Source organism: Idiotropiscis lumnitzeri, chromosome 21 (assembly GCF_059441095.1).
Source record: "Idiotropiscis lumnitzeri isolate Australia: NSW breed Sydney's pygmy pipehorse chromosome 21, RoL_Ilum_1.0, whole genome shotgun sequence".
NCBI lineage: Eukaryota > Metazoa > Chordata > Actinopteri > Syngnathiformes > Syngnathidae > Idiotropiscis > Idiotropiscis lumnitzeri.
Window position 1 is genome coordinate 1,870,880 of NC_142411.1, and position 14,868 is coordinate 1,885,747.

General features: G+C 49.1%; 1 protein-coding gene across 1 annotated transcript in view; it reads right to left on the reverse strand.

The window, feature by feature from the left end:
* syne1a (spectrin repeat containing, nuclear envelope 1a) overlaps positions 1 to 14,868 on the reverse strand; it is an 84,434-nt gene that overhangs the window by 26,639 nt on the left and 42,927 nt on the right. The window contains exons 69-92 of the mRNA XM_088286706.1: positions 13,617 to 13,943; positions 13,343 to 13,495; positions 13,110 to 13,277; positions 12,484 to 12,660; positions 11,375 to 11,521; positions 11,173 to 11,298; positions 10,827 to 11,003; positions 10,442 to 10,707; positions 10,170 to 10,326; positions 9,702 to 10,100; positions 7,739 to 9,316; positions 7,172 to 7,497; positions 6,921 to 7,065; positions 6,613 to 6,831; positions 5,724 to 5,989; positions 5,451 to 5,616; positions 5,218 to 5,373; positions 4,943 to 5,095; positions 4,469 to 4,651; positions 3,919 to 4,056; positions 3,342 to 3,527; positions 2,124 to 2,246; positions 1,870 to 2,052; positions 1,022 to 1,165 (exon numbers count right to left, since the gene is read on the reverse strand). Of these exons, the coding sequence (XP_088142832.1) occupies positions 1,022 to 1,165; positions 1,870 to 2,052; positions 2,124 to 2,246; positions 3,342 to 3,527; positions 3,919 to 4,056; positions 4,469 to 4,651; positions 4,943 to 5,095; positions 5,218 to 5,373; positions 5,451 to 5,616; positions 5,724 to 5,989; positions 6,613 to 6,831; positions 6,921 to 7,065; positions 7,172 to 7,497; positions 7,739 to 9,316; positions 9,702 to 10,100; positions 10,170 to 10,326; positions 10,442 to 10,707; positions 10,827 to 11,003; positions 11,173 to 11,298; positions 11,375 to 11,521; positions 12,484 to 12,660; positions 13,110 to 13,277; positions 13,343 to 13,495; positions 13,617 to 13,943 (6,063 nt within the window). The remainder of the gene's footprint in view (positions 1 to 1,021; positions 1,166 to 1,869; positions 2,053 to 2,123; positions 2,247 to 3,341; positions 3,528 to 3,918; positions 4,057 to 4,468; positions 4,652 to 4,942; positions 5,096 to 5,217; positions 5,374 to 5,450; positions 5,617 to 5,723; positions 5,990 to 6,612; positions 6,832 to 6,920; positions 7,066 to 7,171; positions 7,498 to 7,738; positions 9,317 to 9,701; positions 10,101 to 10,169; positions 10,327 to 10,441; positions 10,708 to 10,826; positions 11,004 to 11,172; positions 11,299 to 11,374; positions 11,522 to 12,483; positions 12,661 to 13,109; positions 13,278 to 13,342; positions 13,496 to 13,616; positions 13,944 to 14,868) is intronic.

Genomic DNA, 14,868 nt, shown 5'->3' on the forward strand with positions numbered 1-14,868 from the left:
TCTGCGAATCCTCAGGGCGGATTCCTTCTGACAAAAGGGACGAGGCGAGGAGAGAGGGAGTGTTTGGAGGAGTGACAAAGATGGTGTCTGGTTTCAGTTGTGGTATGAGCGTGAATGGCAGCCCGCCCCTCCTCCTCCTCCTGGACCCCGAGCGCCGCAGATGGTAAAGGCACATATAATCAGGTCACGTGACTAACTAGGCCAGCGGTAGATGCGAGGGGCTCGGCTTAAGAGGCCAACCGCAGGCCTCAGCGCGCCGCCGCGATGGAGACGTTTCAGTCGCAAGGAAGCCAGGCAAGCAAAAAAGCTGAAAATAACATCACGGGCTTCCAAAAATCGGAGCCGATTCTCTGCTTTGAGTCTTCACAGCGTGGGGGCGGGGGGCCAAACTGCCACATCATTTCCCAAGTGCACGAAATTGGGCTCGAATATCGCGGTGGAACCGAAGCGTTTGAAAGATCGCGACCAACTGCAGTCTGCAGCATCAGATAAAAAAATAGAAATATGTGCGGGCGGCCTTTATGAAGGCAAACGAAATGACTACTTTCTTAACTGCTTCTTTCAAGAGTGTATCCTGCTGATTTATTTCTTTTTCTTTTCGCAAGAACTCACTCTCCTGGAAAGTTGCAAAAATAATTAGCGCTCACTTCACTGAGCAACACTAAACTGGTTTAGCGTATTTTTATCGAATTTGTTCAGCATTTTGGTTGAAATTTTGGCCGCATCCTCGTCAGTTCAGCAAAGTTGCATGGGTAACCTTGGTGACTTTTTAACGCGCAACAGTGGCGAGTGTTTAGTCTATTTCCTGTATACATACGCTGATGAAACAAGGAAATCCACTTCCTGTTTTTTCTACTTGAGGTTGCTCAGATTGAAAAACACCACAGCCATAATTCATCTCATGAAGCCCAGCTGTTTAAAAATATGCCTTGAAATGAAACGCACCTCCCCCCTCCCTTTGCTAATGTGAATTCTCTCCTAGTCGTGCAACGTCTTGAAACATCCAAAGTCCCAGACTGACCTCATGGTGGCGGATCTGTGCCTGAAGTTCTTGAATGTTGCTGGTGCAGACGGGCCGGTCCTGAATGATTCGGTGGGCTTCTTCTATTAACCTCTGCAGGTTCTTCACCTCCAGCTCGTACTGCTCATATTGCACCACGGCCTCCTGGACAACACATCAAGTTCATTTTGGTTTAAAGATTTTTTATTTTATTTTTTTAAATAATGCAGGTTAATTGTGTCTTACGCCCTCTAGTGGCCGAGCATGTAGGTCATTGTTCTGACTGTAACGATATGTCGCTGGCATAGATAGAAAGACATCTTTGCTGGCAAAAAAATAAATAAATGAACGCGCCGCTCATGCAACCCGCCAGATGACAGGCGCACTCATGTCTCACTGCTCTATTTGGACCGCAATACACAAACAAATATCTGTAGTTTCATGCACAAATTGATTCCGCTGCTTGTGACACTTGAGTTGTTTGTTCCCTCCAGTCTCCGAGGACCCTTCCTCCTAACTCTAACCCGAAGATTTTCACGATAATGAGATTAAAGGTAAATCAGCCCAGAACCAGAGGATTGGAGGATAATACCAATATGGGGGGGGGCGCAAAAGACAACAGATTTTCCTGACACAGGCGGCTGGTTTCTTTCAAGGGAGACAAGGACGTTTTTAAGATATACACAAAATATTCTGAATGGGACTTGTGTTTTCCAGAAATGAGCAATTTCTTGAAAAAAAAAATGTTTTCAGAGACGCAGCAGAAATTTGCTGATAAAAATGATATGCAAACAAATGTCAGTGATTCATAATACGACGCTGCACTCTAATTTGCGTGCATATTTGGGTTCCATGCGGCCATCCTTCACCTGCAGGATGTTGCACTGCTGGATGGTGGTGTGCTGCAGCTGGCTGCTTTCCTGCTGTAGGCTCTGCGCCATGCGGCAAACGGCCAGACCGGCCACCACCTCCTCCGGAAGGCGGAGGGCGCTCTGACACTGCTGCACGGCCGCCACTTGCCGCTTGAAGCCGTCCATCTCGGCCAGCAAACGCTGAAGGAGGGAGGGGGCGGCGGCGGGTTGAGTATTTAATCAATAATCGACATCTCATGTGTCGTTTTTACTTGTCTCTGAGTGAGCTGCTCCCGAAGGCTGAGCCTGTTGAGGTCGGGCGATGCCAGGGTGACTTGGACTTGGTCCACAGAGGCATGGAGACTCTTCACCTCCGTTTCCAAACGCGATATGTCCTGATGAAACATACGGAATGATTACGATTATGATTGCGGAACAGAATGAAAGCCAAGAAGCGAACAGAAGTCGGATCCAAATAAAGGAACAACTGGTTGTGTTTTTATGATTAAATAGAAGACATAACCTGTGTGGGTAAAATGGATGTTTTATTCATTCAGGGGTTAAATGATTTGACCTTAACAGCTGCAGACAACCACTTAACACTGAGGCTAAATGGGAAGAGAGGCTTCCGTTTGCTACGGATCATAAAAAAGGAGAAAATGGAAAAGGGATCAGGTGGTCTGATGAGTCCAGATTGACCCGGTTGCAGAGAGATTTTCACATCAGGGAAAGAAGTAACACAGACGTCATGCATGTCGAGCCAACAGGGGGCAGTGCCGGCTTAATCAGACAGGTTTCTTAGCTCAAAAACATTTAGCGATGACGCCGCCTTCATAAAATGAGGTCAACTGACAACCGGGATATCCTGATTGAGCATCAATGGAATATTGATGAAAAAACGGTTCAGGGAGCGTGAGAAATAATATTTGTACATGTAAGGGAAACTTTACAATTCAACAGCTCTATTGAAATATTTTTTTCAACAAAATTCTATTTTAGTGAGTCACACCAATGTCAATTATTTATGTTTGAAGCATACCTTATAGTGAATTCTGAATGCTCGTCAAGAGAAATGTATAATTGTGAGTCAAATGTGGCTCGTGTGCATGTGTGCAGTCTCATTACAAACCAAACATGCCACAAGAAAATGTAAACAGTCACTTGTATGGATGACAGATTTGTGGCACATGACTCACTGCCAGCAGTCGAGTTCCATATAACGACCATCAAGATGCGGTACCGAGAGCTACCACATGAGGGCACTGTTGGCACGTGGTTCTGTACATACTTCTGAAGCACGGTTGACATTCATTTGTAGACTCAAATCAATTTTTGCTGTGGTGATTGAAAAACATGTTCCTAGTGACAACCCGCCGAAAATAATTTTATTTAATCCCATATTTATCTTAACAATCCTCCCGGTTTTCCACCAGTTGGTGTTGGCTAATTGTTTTGTGGACTCCCCAAGCTTAAATACTTTTACCATTTACCTTAACAGCATCTTGAAAACTCTGCAGGCGAGTCTTAACCGCCAGCCGCAGCTCCTCCGTGCGTCTGCCGAGGTGCTTCACCTGCTGACTCCACCCTTTGGTCGCCAGCACATCCCCCAACTGCGCTTCCCACTCTGCCAGGGCCTCCAGGTCGCCATGGAGACCGCGACACTCCCTCAGCAACACCTATCACCGCAAAAGTGCAAATTACATGAGAGAACGGGAGGAGGGTTGTCCAATGGTACTAATTAAGAACGCTGAACTGTGCTCAGGCTGACATTCAGTGAGAAATGAGAGGAAGGAACTCCAATTAGCTGCACATTTGTGCTCTGTTTATATTAACACGGGGTGAAGTCTTTTGTTTGTTTTGTCAAAAAGATTAGAGGTTTCAATTAGAATCAGGATGGATATTATTCACAATGTCAGCGAGAGATTCACAACTTGGCTTCTTCTGAAACATAGATGGTCATAGCAGTTAAAAAAATTGAAAGAAAATTAAAATAAATAAATAGTAATTTTTTTCCCAGGTAATAAAACATAATAAAGCTGTTAAAAATAATGTTGCGGACAGACTCACCTGATATGCTCGAATTTGCTCTTGGAGTTGCGACAGTGGACTCCAGACGATGTTACCAGAGACCAGCGTCTCTGCTTTTTTGGCCCAATTCAAAATAAATTCTTTCACGCTTTCATAGTCCGCCATTTGCTTCTCTGCCTGCTCGGGGTTAGAAAAACAATGCAGAGAAGAACAAACAAGTAGGATTAATTTAAATTTAGCCATCAGGATAAGAATCCACTTTATTGAACAAGTATGTTAGGATACAAAAGGAAATGCGCGGGGGAATTAATGTGGTTGGCTTGTTGAATGTTCACAAATTCCCATATTGGCTGATTTCTTTTGGAAAGTATCCTCCATTGATCGCTAAAAGACGAGTCTATCCTCAGTATTGATTTGGCGCCATCTGGTGGCACTTTGGTGATATTGCAAGGTTTCATTGATTGCGCCTCACGCATCGTCAAAAGTTACAGTCTCTGCTTCTCTCCTGATGCAGCAACAAAATATCTAAAGTAGTCTACATGAAGATAAAATTTGTCTATCTTACGGCAGAGTGTTTTCAAGCACGGACCTTTTTTAGTCTGTTGCTTCTGTCCTGGATCTGCTGCGTGGCGTGACGCTGCGCTTCGGCCATCTTGGCCACGACGTCACCCAGCTGCTTGCACAGCAAAGGATTCTGCTCGCCGAACTCCTGAACGGCCGCCGCCAGCTCGGCCAGGGTGTGAGCGCAGCGCTCGCACTCCTCACGGAGAATCTGAGGAGGAAAGGGGAATTTGGCCCAAGAAAGCGCATGCAAATTTCAAATAGGTGATTTATTTTTTTTTTTGCAAAAAGCTAAGGATAGGTTCCGCAGCAAAAAAAAAAAGAAAAAAGGGAATTGGTGACTTGTGAACGGCAAATACAAAGTCGATCACATTTGAGAGCAGAATCCACGTTGTGCCATTCCAACCTTTCGAAACTCATTAACCTTCACATCTGCTCAATGGATTTCTAATTTAACAGAGGTTAATTGCTGGCTAGTTATTCAATCGGTCAAGCTGATTACCCTGTTCTCCTCTTTGGCCTCCTCCAGACTGGCGCCCTTGATTTCAAATCTCAACGTGATGGTCTTCAGCTTGCTCTCCATGTCCGTCAGTCTGCTGCTGAAGTCCTCCTTCACGTCTCGCGTCTGCTGCACCTCCCGTTCTCTGGCTTGGACCTGGAGGCATAAAAACACGCGGGAGTAACGTTTGGTGAGAAGAGAGGAAGAATACTTTCTTTTTTTTGGGTGGGGGGTGTCTAAACTAATGCAATAAATATTCTAAAATGGTCGGTGGTCACCTGGTCTTCAGCAGAACCCAAAGCCAGGGTCACCTCAGCCAGCTGCATGCTGAGCTCCGACGGCAAACCCGCCTGCAGGTCTTGGTACTTGGACTGCTGCATCTCCGTCATGCGCTCCACGCTCTGTCGCCTGTTGATGACCCCGCCGTGCGCGGTCTGCGACGATGCACAAACGAGGAGGGAGTGAAACACCAGCCGATATTACGTGCGCACGCGTCGGCATGACAAAGCACCTCCAGCTCTTGTAAGAGCGTGTCGAGGTCGGCGGTGGGACTCAGGAGCAAGCCGCGAGTGTCTTGAATCCAACCTTTGACCAAGCCCAACTCCCTCTCCACCTCTTCTCTTTCTCTCAACTCCTGTTGCACCTGCACCCTGCTGGCCCGAACCTGAGACACAAGGCTTGAAAAGACAAAAGAGGGGGACAACATTTTCAAGTCAAATGAAGTTCATTTGTATACCTGAATTAAAAAAAAAAATAAAATAAAACATTTCAAAGCATCACTCACCTGTCATACTCTTCTTGCATGCGTTTGATCTCTTGCAGGCACTGCGTTTCCTGGCGGCCATTCTGCAACTCGTCCTCATCTCGTCTGAGGCTGTGGATTTGCTGCGCCAGCAGAGCCAGGATAGAATGCTCCCTTTCTAGCTCCAGGACAAAAGAGTCATGGTACTCGAGGAGGGTCTGGAGGGCCGCCCTGGTGGCCGCTTTCTCCACCGTGCTGTCCGGGATGCGGCCGTGGAGGTCCGTGGAGACGGAGCGCACCTTCACCATCTGAGGGCCACATAAAAAAAAAAAAGAGAAGCATAAAGTCTATGCCACAGGTGTCAAACTCAAGGCCCGGGGGCCAGATCTGGCCTGCGACCTCATTTTATGTGGCCCGCGAAGGGACGAAGAAAGACAATATAAGTGAATGCAATTGTCGCAGAGAAGAGAAGAGAAGCTTGGTCGTCCAACCCTCAGTCGTGCGTAAGTGTCTTTCTGTATATCATTTGAATTTATTCAAGTTTTCCTAAGTAGGACTTTGCTGACGGCGACTGCATGGAATGGAACGATCCCGATTCAAACAGAGACTCCACAGATACGCGAGGGACAGCAGCAAAAGTGCCACATGTGAGGAAGAAGCAGTCCCCTCATTTTGACCTCATTTCCCTTTTAGGCGGAGTGCTTCGTGGGAATTGTTGACAGCTGACGTGTTGGCGCTCAAAATAGCGGTGGAGAGAGGCCGCATGCTATGCGTTGGAAACAACTGGCATGGTGCCTGGAGTTACATCATAGACCAGCCAACCGGTTTTGGAGCTCTTTGACCCAAATCAGTTGGAAGAGGAGCAAGTTTAGCACAGCAAAGCGGGACTTTCTTCACGATAATTTTGGCTTTGCCTGTACGGCCTCTTTACCTTCTCTGTGAAGTTCCTCCATTCGCGCACGGTGTCCTCCAGTGCCCTCTCCTGGGCTTTTGCCACACCATGAAGCCTACTCCAGCGTTGCCATAGCGACGAGAGCACGCGAGCGATCACGGCGACGTCGGACTCGGCGAGAAGCCGCTCTAACTCAGCCGCCCTCTCTTTCAGAGCGTTGATGGCCGACTCCTGCAGGTCGGCTTGAGTCACCAAAGACTGCGGCGGGAAAAAAAGCAAAAGCGGCTCGCTTTACAAGTGTGGGAGGTAACACTTGACGATATCTCTTAAATGTGTGTCTCCCCCACCTTGTATTTGTCACACTTGTCTTCCGCCTGCTGGAGACTGTCAGCTTTAGCCGTGGCGAACACGGCCATCTTGCGCTCCGTGTCGTTCATCTGTTCGACAAGCCTCTCTCGTTCGTGTTGGAACGAGGCCCAGAGAGAGGTACATCTAAAAAAAAATAAATAATAAAACCGGCAAAAATGTGTGAACGTGAATTGCTGCTTTCGCAAAAATAATCATTTAAAAAAAGAAAGACGGAGGAATAAATCAGCACCTTTGACGAACTTCTCTGCAGGCTTCCATCTGCTGTCGGATTTCGACGCTCCTCAGTCGAGTGGCTTCAACTTCTCCTCTGAGTTTGCTCATCGCCTGAGCGTCCACGAGGGGCTCCCAGGGCAGCATCTCTTCAAAGAGCGTCGTCAAGTTCTTCTCCTGGTTGGTGATTTCCTCCATGTTGAGTATCCAGTCCCCGTGCCGCTCGAGTTCCACGCCTACGGTCGTCTGCCGGAGCAAATCGGCTGCGCAATCCAAACATTTCTGCGTGGACAGAAGCGATGAGCGAAGCCTCCGGACTAGACTGAGCGCTTCAATCAGTGTCACCTGCCAAATACAGAAAAAAGGTTTTTTTTTAAGTATGAAGACGTTAGGGCAAATGTATTGGAAGGATAGATTTTTATTTCGGATATGTGGACGAGTAAAGGCCTTTTCGCACTGCACTTAGGCAATGCAGGCAATGTCGAAGTGATGTCAGAGAAGCTGGCAGAGTGATGTCCAAGTGCGAGCGGAATGAAGAAAAGTCACGTCAGTATAAAACTAACAAAATTCAACGGACTTGACTTACCCGTCTGTTGCTAATTTCTTTTTGTACTTCAGCTCCGAGCGTCTTCAGCTCCGCCAGCTTCTCCTCGACATTAACCGGAATGGTTTCTTTTCTGTCGCCAAACGTTTGCTCCTCTCGACTAAACAAGGCCTCCGTTATCCTCAATCTACTCTCCACTTCCTCCTCCGTGATTCGCACTTTTTCAACTTCTGTTAAGGTCAGCGGTTGCCCCAGCGTCTCTTGAACAGCGTTCAGCCACTCGGACATCTTTTCCATTTCCCTGGTGAAGTCTTTGCATCGCGTGACGTCCTTTTGGCATTCTTCAACGTAGCGTTTCACATCTGAGCGCAACGACTGCAGCGATTCACGTCGCCATGTCATTTCCTGCATGGAGGCGGGATCAAGCCGCAGGGCGAGACCGTCGATTCGTTGGCTACATTCTTTGGCCTGGGAGGAAACCCCGTCCAGACGTTCGAGTAAGGCGTAAAGAGATGCCATTTTATCCACGACATTCATTTCTTTGTCCAATTTGAGAGTAATCAGATTGTCTTTAGCGGACTTCAGTTGCCGGTCGCAGCCGTTCAGTCGTATGTTCTGTTCCGCTAAGATTTCAAAGGCCTCATTTAGACGTTTAAGAGTTTTATGGCTTCCACTTTTCAACGTTCTGTGAAGATGGACCAGCTGACGCGTTTCCTCAGCTCTGTACGTGTGGCCCAAACAGAGAAAGCTCTCGTTTTTACCGTGAACTTCTCTTACGGCGCCGCCGACGCGCGCTAAACTTTCACCTAATTTGCGATAGTCATTCGCGAAGCAAACGAGCTCGTCTTGGCTCGGACCGATCGTCTTCTTCTCCAGATTGTCAAACTGCTCCTGAAGTCTCTCCACGGTGCTTCGAGTCACCTGGAAAAAAGTGCTGAATTCCTTCCTGTCGACGATGAGTTGCTGGAGGCGGTCTTTTTTCTCTTTGGCCAGCGCCAGGATGCCGTTGTACTGCTGCGGGAGGGCGTTGAGCCGCTCGTCCAGGAAGCAGTGCTCGATCTCGTTCAGGGTGGGAAGGATCTCCTGGCCGATCCGCTGCACGATCAGAAGGAGGTTCTCGTGCTCCGACGCTTGTTCCAGGACTTTCTGGAAGGCGGAGAGATGCTCTCGCAGCTCCGAGCTGTCCTCAATGTCGCTGAGGTTGATTTCGGGGAAGGCGATGGCTTCGGCTTGTCTGAGCCACCGACAGGTTTTGTTCAGGTCAACTTGGAAGTACTTCCGGGATGTCAAGGCTTTTTCGAGGATCGCGACACGCTGGCTGCTTCGCTGGAGGGCCGTCTCGAAGACCGCCTGCAGCTCGCCGAGCTTTGCCAGGGTTTCTCCTCGCTCTTTGTCCGTGGCGTCCCGCTCCAGTTCGCGACCTTGAACCCAGAGAGATGCCAGTTCCCTCTGGTAGGCCCGGAGGGCGCTCTGGATGCTCTGACACGCGGCCGCCTCTTTCGCCACGTCTGCCGGGAGGAGCGCAATGTGGTCATCTGTCAGGGCTTTGCTCTCCTGTTGCTCTACCCATGCGAGCGCTCGGCCAAGACCCTGATGGAATTGCGTCCTCTCTGTGAAGGCCTGAAAAAAGAGAATTATAGAAGAGTTGAGTGTGATTATTCAACAATGACAAAGACTAAATCATTCAATTTTGCAATTTTTCAAGTTTCTTTTTTTTTATATGTATGTGATGCTGCTCCTAATTTCCGTTAGCCTGTCTATGGCGTTTCACAATATATGCTTGCATGGAGATTTTAGTGTCATGGTGTCGTTTGGTGAACATTTTTGGTGGTGTAAATACGAAGCGATTCATTCATTTTTGTTTTATGTCAGTTTTAGAGTAAACTGAAAGTGACAATTATCGAATTGGCTGATCTTTGGCATTTGGCTCATCAGTTGTTTCTTGGACGACTTGTTTTATTTCATTTGTAAACTGGCATCCAACACAAATTCTGCATCTGTTCACCTTGCTGAGGTACTTCCGTCGTTGGCTGACCCGAGCCTCCAACGCCTCCACTTCAGTCTGCGCTTGTTCGACAAGCTCCTGCAGGCATTTCCTCTCACTCAGCCCCAGCCGGGTCGCCACGGCCTGCGCCTCGCTCACCGCTCTCGCCAGCAGCTGCTGTCGAGCCTCCAGCTCCACGCACACGCTCAGGTGGTCGAAGAGGAAACTCTGGGCCAGGTCGGGCGGCGGACTGGTCTTCAGCGCTGAGGTGAGGGTGGGCCGTTGCTCCTCCGCCCACTCGCGAGCGTCCCTCAGCTGGGTTTCCACCCGCGTCAGATCCTCGAGGGTTTGCGAGGAGTTCTGGATCTTTTGCTGGATAAGAGACTCGAGCTGGGCCCAGCGCTGCTCGAGATGACCCACCTAGAGAAGGTCAAGCGAGCATTATTAACGTTAAAAAGATGGAAAATGTGAGACTTGGCGCAGTCTTACCTGTTGTTTGACCAGTTCCTTGTCCAGCAGACTTATTTGAGGTAGGATGGCTTGTTTCTGCTCGCGGAGATCTTCTAGTGTTGCACGTTGCGCCACGAGATCGCTGGACAATTTCCGCAGAGCTTCTAGATGTTCTCTTGTACTTTCAGTGTCAGCCCTGTGCACACACAAAAGCGGTGTTCTAAAAACGGAGTTCTCCGAACCTCACGGAGTTGTTGAGCCATAACTCTGGATTGGTAAATCTTCACAACGTTACAGTAAGGACGACGTACCTGGCGAGGTAGTCCCACTCCCTGGACACTTGATGGAAAAGCTCCTCGACGGCAGCCACGCTTTCTTGGTACTCGCCGCTGCGCTGCATGTCCTCTCCGCGCTCCGCCTCCAACTCTTCGGCACGCTGGCCCATCTCAATCCAGATCCTGCGCAGCTTCTTGGCGTCCCCCATGGCGGCAGAGTCCTGTCCAGCCGTCAGCCGCTCGATGGCCTCCATCAAGCGGCTCACCTTGGACTGACGCTCCCGCACCTGCTGGAGGAACTCCTGGGCCAGTTTGAAGGCAAATGTATTAACTTTGTGAGTTTGCGACATTAATTACTAATAAATAATTAATTGATGACTATCACGTTGATTAATAATATGGGTTTAACCAAAATACACACCTGTGCTTTGTCCAGCTGGTTCTGAGCAATTCTGGGCTCAAGCTCCGAGGGACACCTGATGAGGTTCTCGAGTTGCTGCTCAGTCTCTCGAAGCCACATCTCCAGATCGGCCTTGTGCTCCTCGATGCCCCTCCAGCTCTCGGCGATTTCCTCGCAATGCAGCATGCGCTCTTCGATCTACGGACAAAAATAATCATTATAACAACTGCACGACTAAAATGTCTGTGTCAGACTTTATTCGTCATATTTCTTGTCTTGACAAAATCAATTTTTAAGGTCTCAAGCAACGAAGGTTATGAAGCATCACCCTTAACTACAAAAATCTGCTGACATTCTCGCCACTAACCTGGAGTTTGACCTGCTGGATGGCCGAAGCCACCTCTTGCACTGGAAGAAGCGAGAGGTCGCAGGAGGAGCACACAAGCTGGAGGTAAGTAGCAGCCTGCTCCTGAAGCGCCCGCTCCTGCTTCACCTGGCAAAACAAGTCGACGGTCACTCAACGTCGACGCAATTTCCTGGACAGACTTCTGAGTCATCAATGAAGAGACCTGCTGTAGCGCCTCCTCCAGGCAGAGAGGGGTCAGTGCAGGAGTTTCTGGCTCCCGGGAGGCGGAGGTCAGCCAAGTCTTGCACTGCTGCAAGGTGTCTTGGAGACTGACATGTCTTTGTAGCTCATGGTCCAGGCTCTGATATACCTAAAAAACATTTCACAAGGTATTAATTAATAATTTTTTTTTTACAGCATGTTTAGGGTTAGCGGAACTCTCTATTACAAAAAAAATGTAATTTATGGGCGTGGCTTTGGTCAGAATCTCACGAGGGCGGGAGAAATAAGTCAAGTGAGGCTACTAAGTTGCCCTTTAAATGATAAAATTCTGAAAATTGTGCAGCATCGTATTTGACAGGTGTTGAATGTGGAGGCGTCTGGATCCTCCCAGCAGTCGTGTCTGATTGACAGTGTTAATATGGGAGTCTCCAAAAAAAAAAAATAACCAAGATAGAGAAAGCGGGAGGTGGGGATCGGATGCTTTGGCACATTGCCTGGAGTTTTTTGGCAAAGGCTCCAAAGCCGGCAGGGTGGCAAGTGGCAGGCAGGATATTAGAGCTTACGTCGGGAACGCAGTTGGCTGTTAAGATGGTTGGAGGGCGGGGGGGGGGCTTTACAAATTGAGGGGAAGCCAGCAGTGTGGCTGGATCATACAAAGCCAGATTGGCGTTTGGGGGGGGGAATGGAGGTGGCGTCGTCTGGGGAGGTCAATAATGATGACAGAGTAGAAATTGCCAAAACGGCAGAGTGGCGCTGGATTATTGCACCATTGAACAGTGGCCTTGTTTTGGCGCCGGCGTGAAAACGGTGGCGTTGACAGGGGATATGTGGAGATGAATACGGCCAGTTTGAGTTAGCGACTTTGGCGGGATGGTCTCATCTCAGTGCGGTTGCTGTCAGGCGGCGCCGTGGCCTACGTGCTGGCGGTGAAAGAGCGTCGTCAAGAGACGGTTTTGGTGTCACATTGGGCTCGGATTAAGTTTGGCGGCGCCACTGACGAGAGTGTGACTGTAATTAAGGTCAGCGTTGTACAATTATCAACTATGTGGAAGGAATGCCGTCAATACGATCTATTTGCTTGCTTGAAAGCCTTTCTCCCGCCTTGCTCACCCTCTGCGCCGTGCTGCAGATGGCGGAGTAGCTGTCTCTGGTGCCTTGCTGGTGCGCGTGGACCTGCTGTCTCAGCCGACTGCGCACTCGCTCGTCGCAGTCGTGCACCAGGTGGTCCCCGCGCTGCTTCAAGCCTGCCAAGCGATCCTCAAAGCCCGCTATCTCCTCCATGATGGCCTGCGGAGGACAAAAGCGGACATCGGGGGCTAACGTCAGGATGTTCAATGACGCGGGAGGTCACGACAGACTGACAGCACGCGAGGTGGTCTCGCAGGCTATTAGGCGGGCATGAGGGGATCGGTGAAGATCAACTTTGAAGGTTGGCGCGCCAATGACATATGACGTCACCTTGCTTTATGGGTTTCATTCATTCCGTGACTTGAGATACAAGTGTTTTGTGGTAAGAGCAAAATCAGGGAACATATAAAAATCTTATCTCAAGGCAACACTGTATTAATTGTATAAAATTTAAATATCCAATAAATGATCATCCCCAAACACTTTAATATCATTTCACAACCTTAATCTTAAAAATAAATAAATAAATATATGTATATACAATACAAAAAAATTCAAGAATTGGGAAAGAATGAAAAGTGTGTATGGGACAAAGTTCTGGTGGTGACCTTGTGCCTGGCTAGTTGCTGAGTGGCCGCCTCTAGGCTGCGGCTCACGCTGGGGTCGGGCGTGACCATCCTGCTGGACATCTGCAGGAGCCAGCGCTCCGCCTCCTGGAGCTCTTTGTGGTACGTTTCCTGCGCCTTCACCTGGCCCTCCAGATGAGCCACGTGAGCCTAACGCACAAAAGCGCAATCAGAACATGTGATCCAGATGAGTTTTTTTTCATTCTTTTACATACCGTGGCCATGTTACAGAGGTCAGCGTAGTCCTTTTGCAGCCTGTTCATTTTGTCTCGGACGGACGGGAAATGGACGGACGCTAGCAGAGCGTCGCCCTTCTCCACCACCGACCTGACGGAGCCGTCGTGGGACTGAACCATCTGCAGCAGAGCCTGAACGGCAAAATCGAGTATTTTATAAAATAAAATTAATTAAATGGCGTATTGCATGTTGTGTTATCTTCAACTATCTTAAGAAAATAAAATCCGGGCATTTATTCAAAATAAAAATCACCTTGTACTTGGTGAGCTGTGCCCTCCGTTGGTAAAGCTCGGCTTTGGGTTCCGGCGGCGAGTACAGTAAAGCCTTTGTCTCCACCAGCCACTGGGCCTGAGCCTTATAGCGCTCGTGGAACTCCTTCGCCAGCAGCGAGGCACGCTCCAGGAAGCCGTGCTCGGTCCTCAGCCAGCCCGCCAGCTCCTCCAGCTGGGAAAGACGCGCCTCCACCTCCACTCCAAGGCTCTCAGCTCTGGCCTCGTTCAGGAAGTTGGCAGCTTGCTCGGCCCGCTCCCTCAGGGACTTCAGGAAGCCGTGGCCGTGATGGAGATCTGCTTGGAGACTCTGGGCCAGGAAACAGGACAGAAATGCGTTCCCGAGAACTGACATTTTCAACAATGTCGTGAATGTGTGAAAGAAAAAAAACCTAAGTGTTGATCCGAATTGGGATTGTTCGACCTTGTGAAAGTCTGAGCTCTTCTTCGGGACTTTTTTTTCCCTCTCAGCGGGTAAGAGAAAATATCCTAATCAGGACTTTTGAGGTTGCCATTCTGTCCTTCGCCACGTGGGAGCAATCGAACGGCTTTGGAGCCTTCCGATAGGTCGACGTGCAGATGCCCGGGAGGTCGTGGTGTGGAGGAAGCGTGGTGAATAATATGGGAGGCGGAGCCAATTATCCGAGCCCTTAACGGGAAGAAGGATCCGGGGGTTTCCAGGGTAACGGCGAGACAAGCTCGATGGGGCGCCATCTAGCTTTCATCATGGCTCCATTACGACGCCCGTGAAGCACCACTCGACGAGACATCTCCGGCGATCTACGTTAATCATGTGATGTGCCTGCCTGCACACGTCCGCGTTTGCGCCTCACCACCCACCATCGTCTTTGCCGTGCTCTTTCGACGCACTCTTAATATAGACAAGCAACACACAGTTTGCGTTAATAACACCCCGACTCAAAACAAGAAACAAGAGCGCAATTTCCATTTGAGGTTGATTCAGCCACCTGTGTCGTATCGTGCCAACTCCAAATTCCTCTCCGACCTCCCATCGGGGTCCATATGGCGTGTTTCTGATCCATTAATGGCTGATAAAGTAGCAGACATTACAGTCTGCTGAAGAGTATTTATGAGGACCTGCACACTGGGCACCCTTCAGGCTGTTAAACGCTCCTCCATCGTGCTCGTGTTAATTATTCAAAGTCTACTCCGTGTTTGCGTGGCGAGCTTTCTGTCAACATTTGTGTGCAGTCACTGGAATCCACTACGAGCAA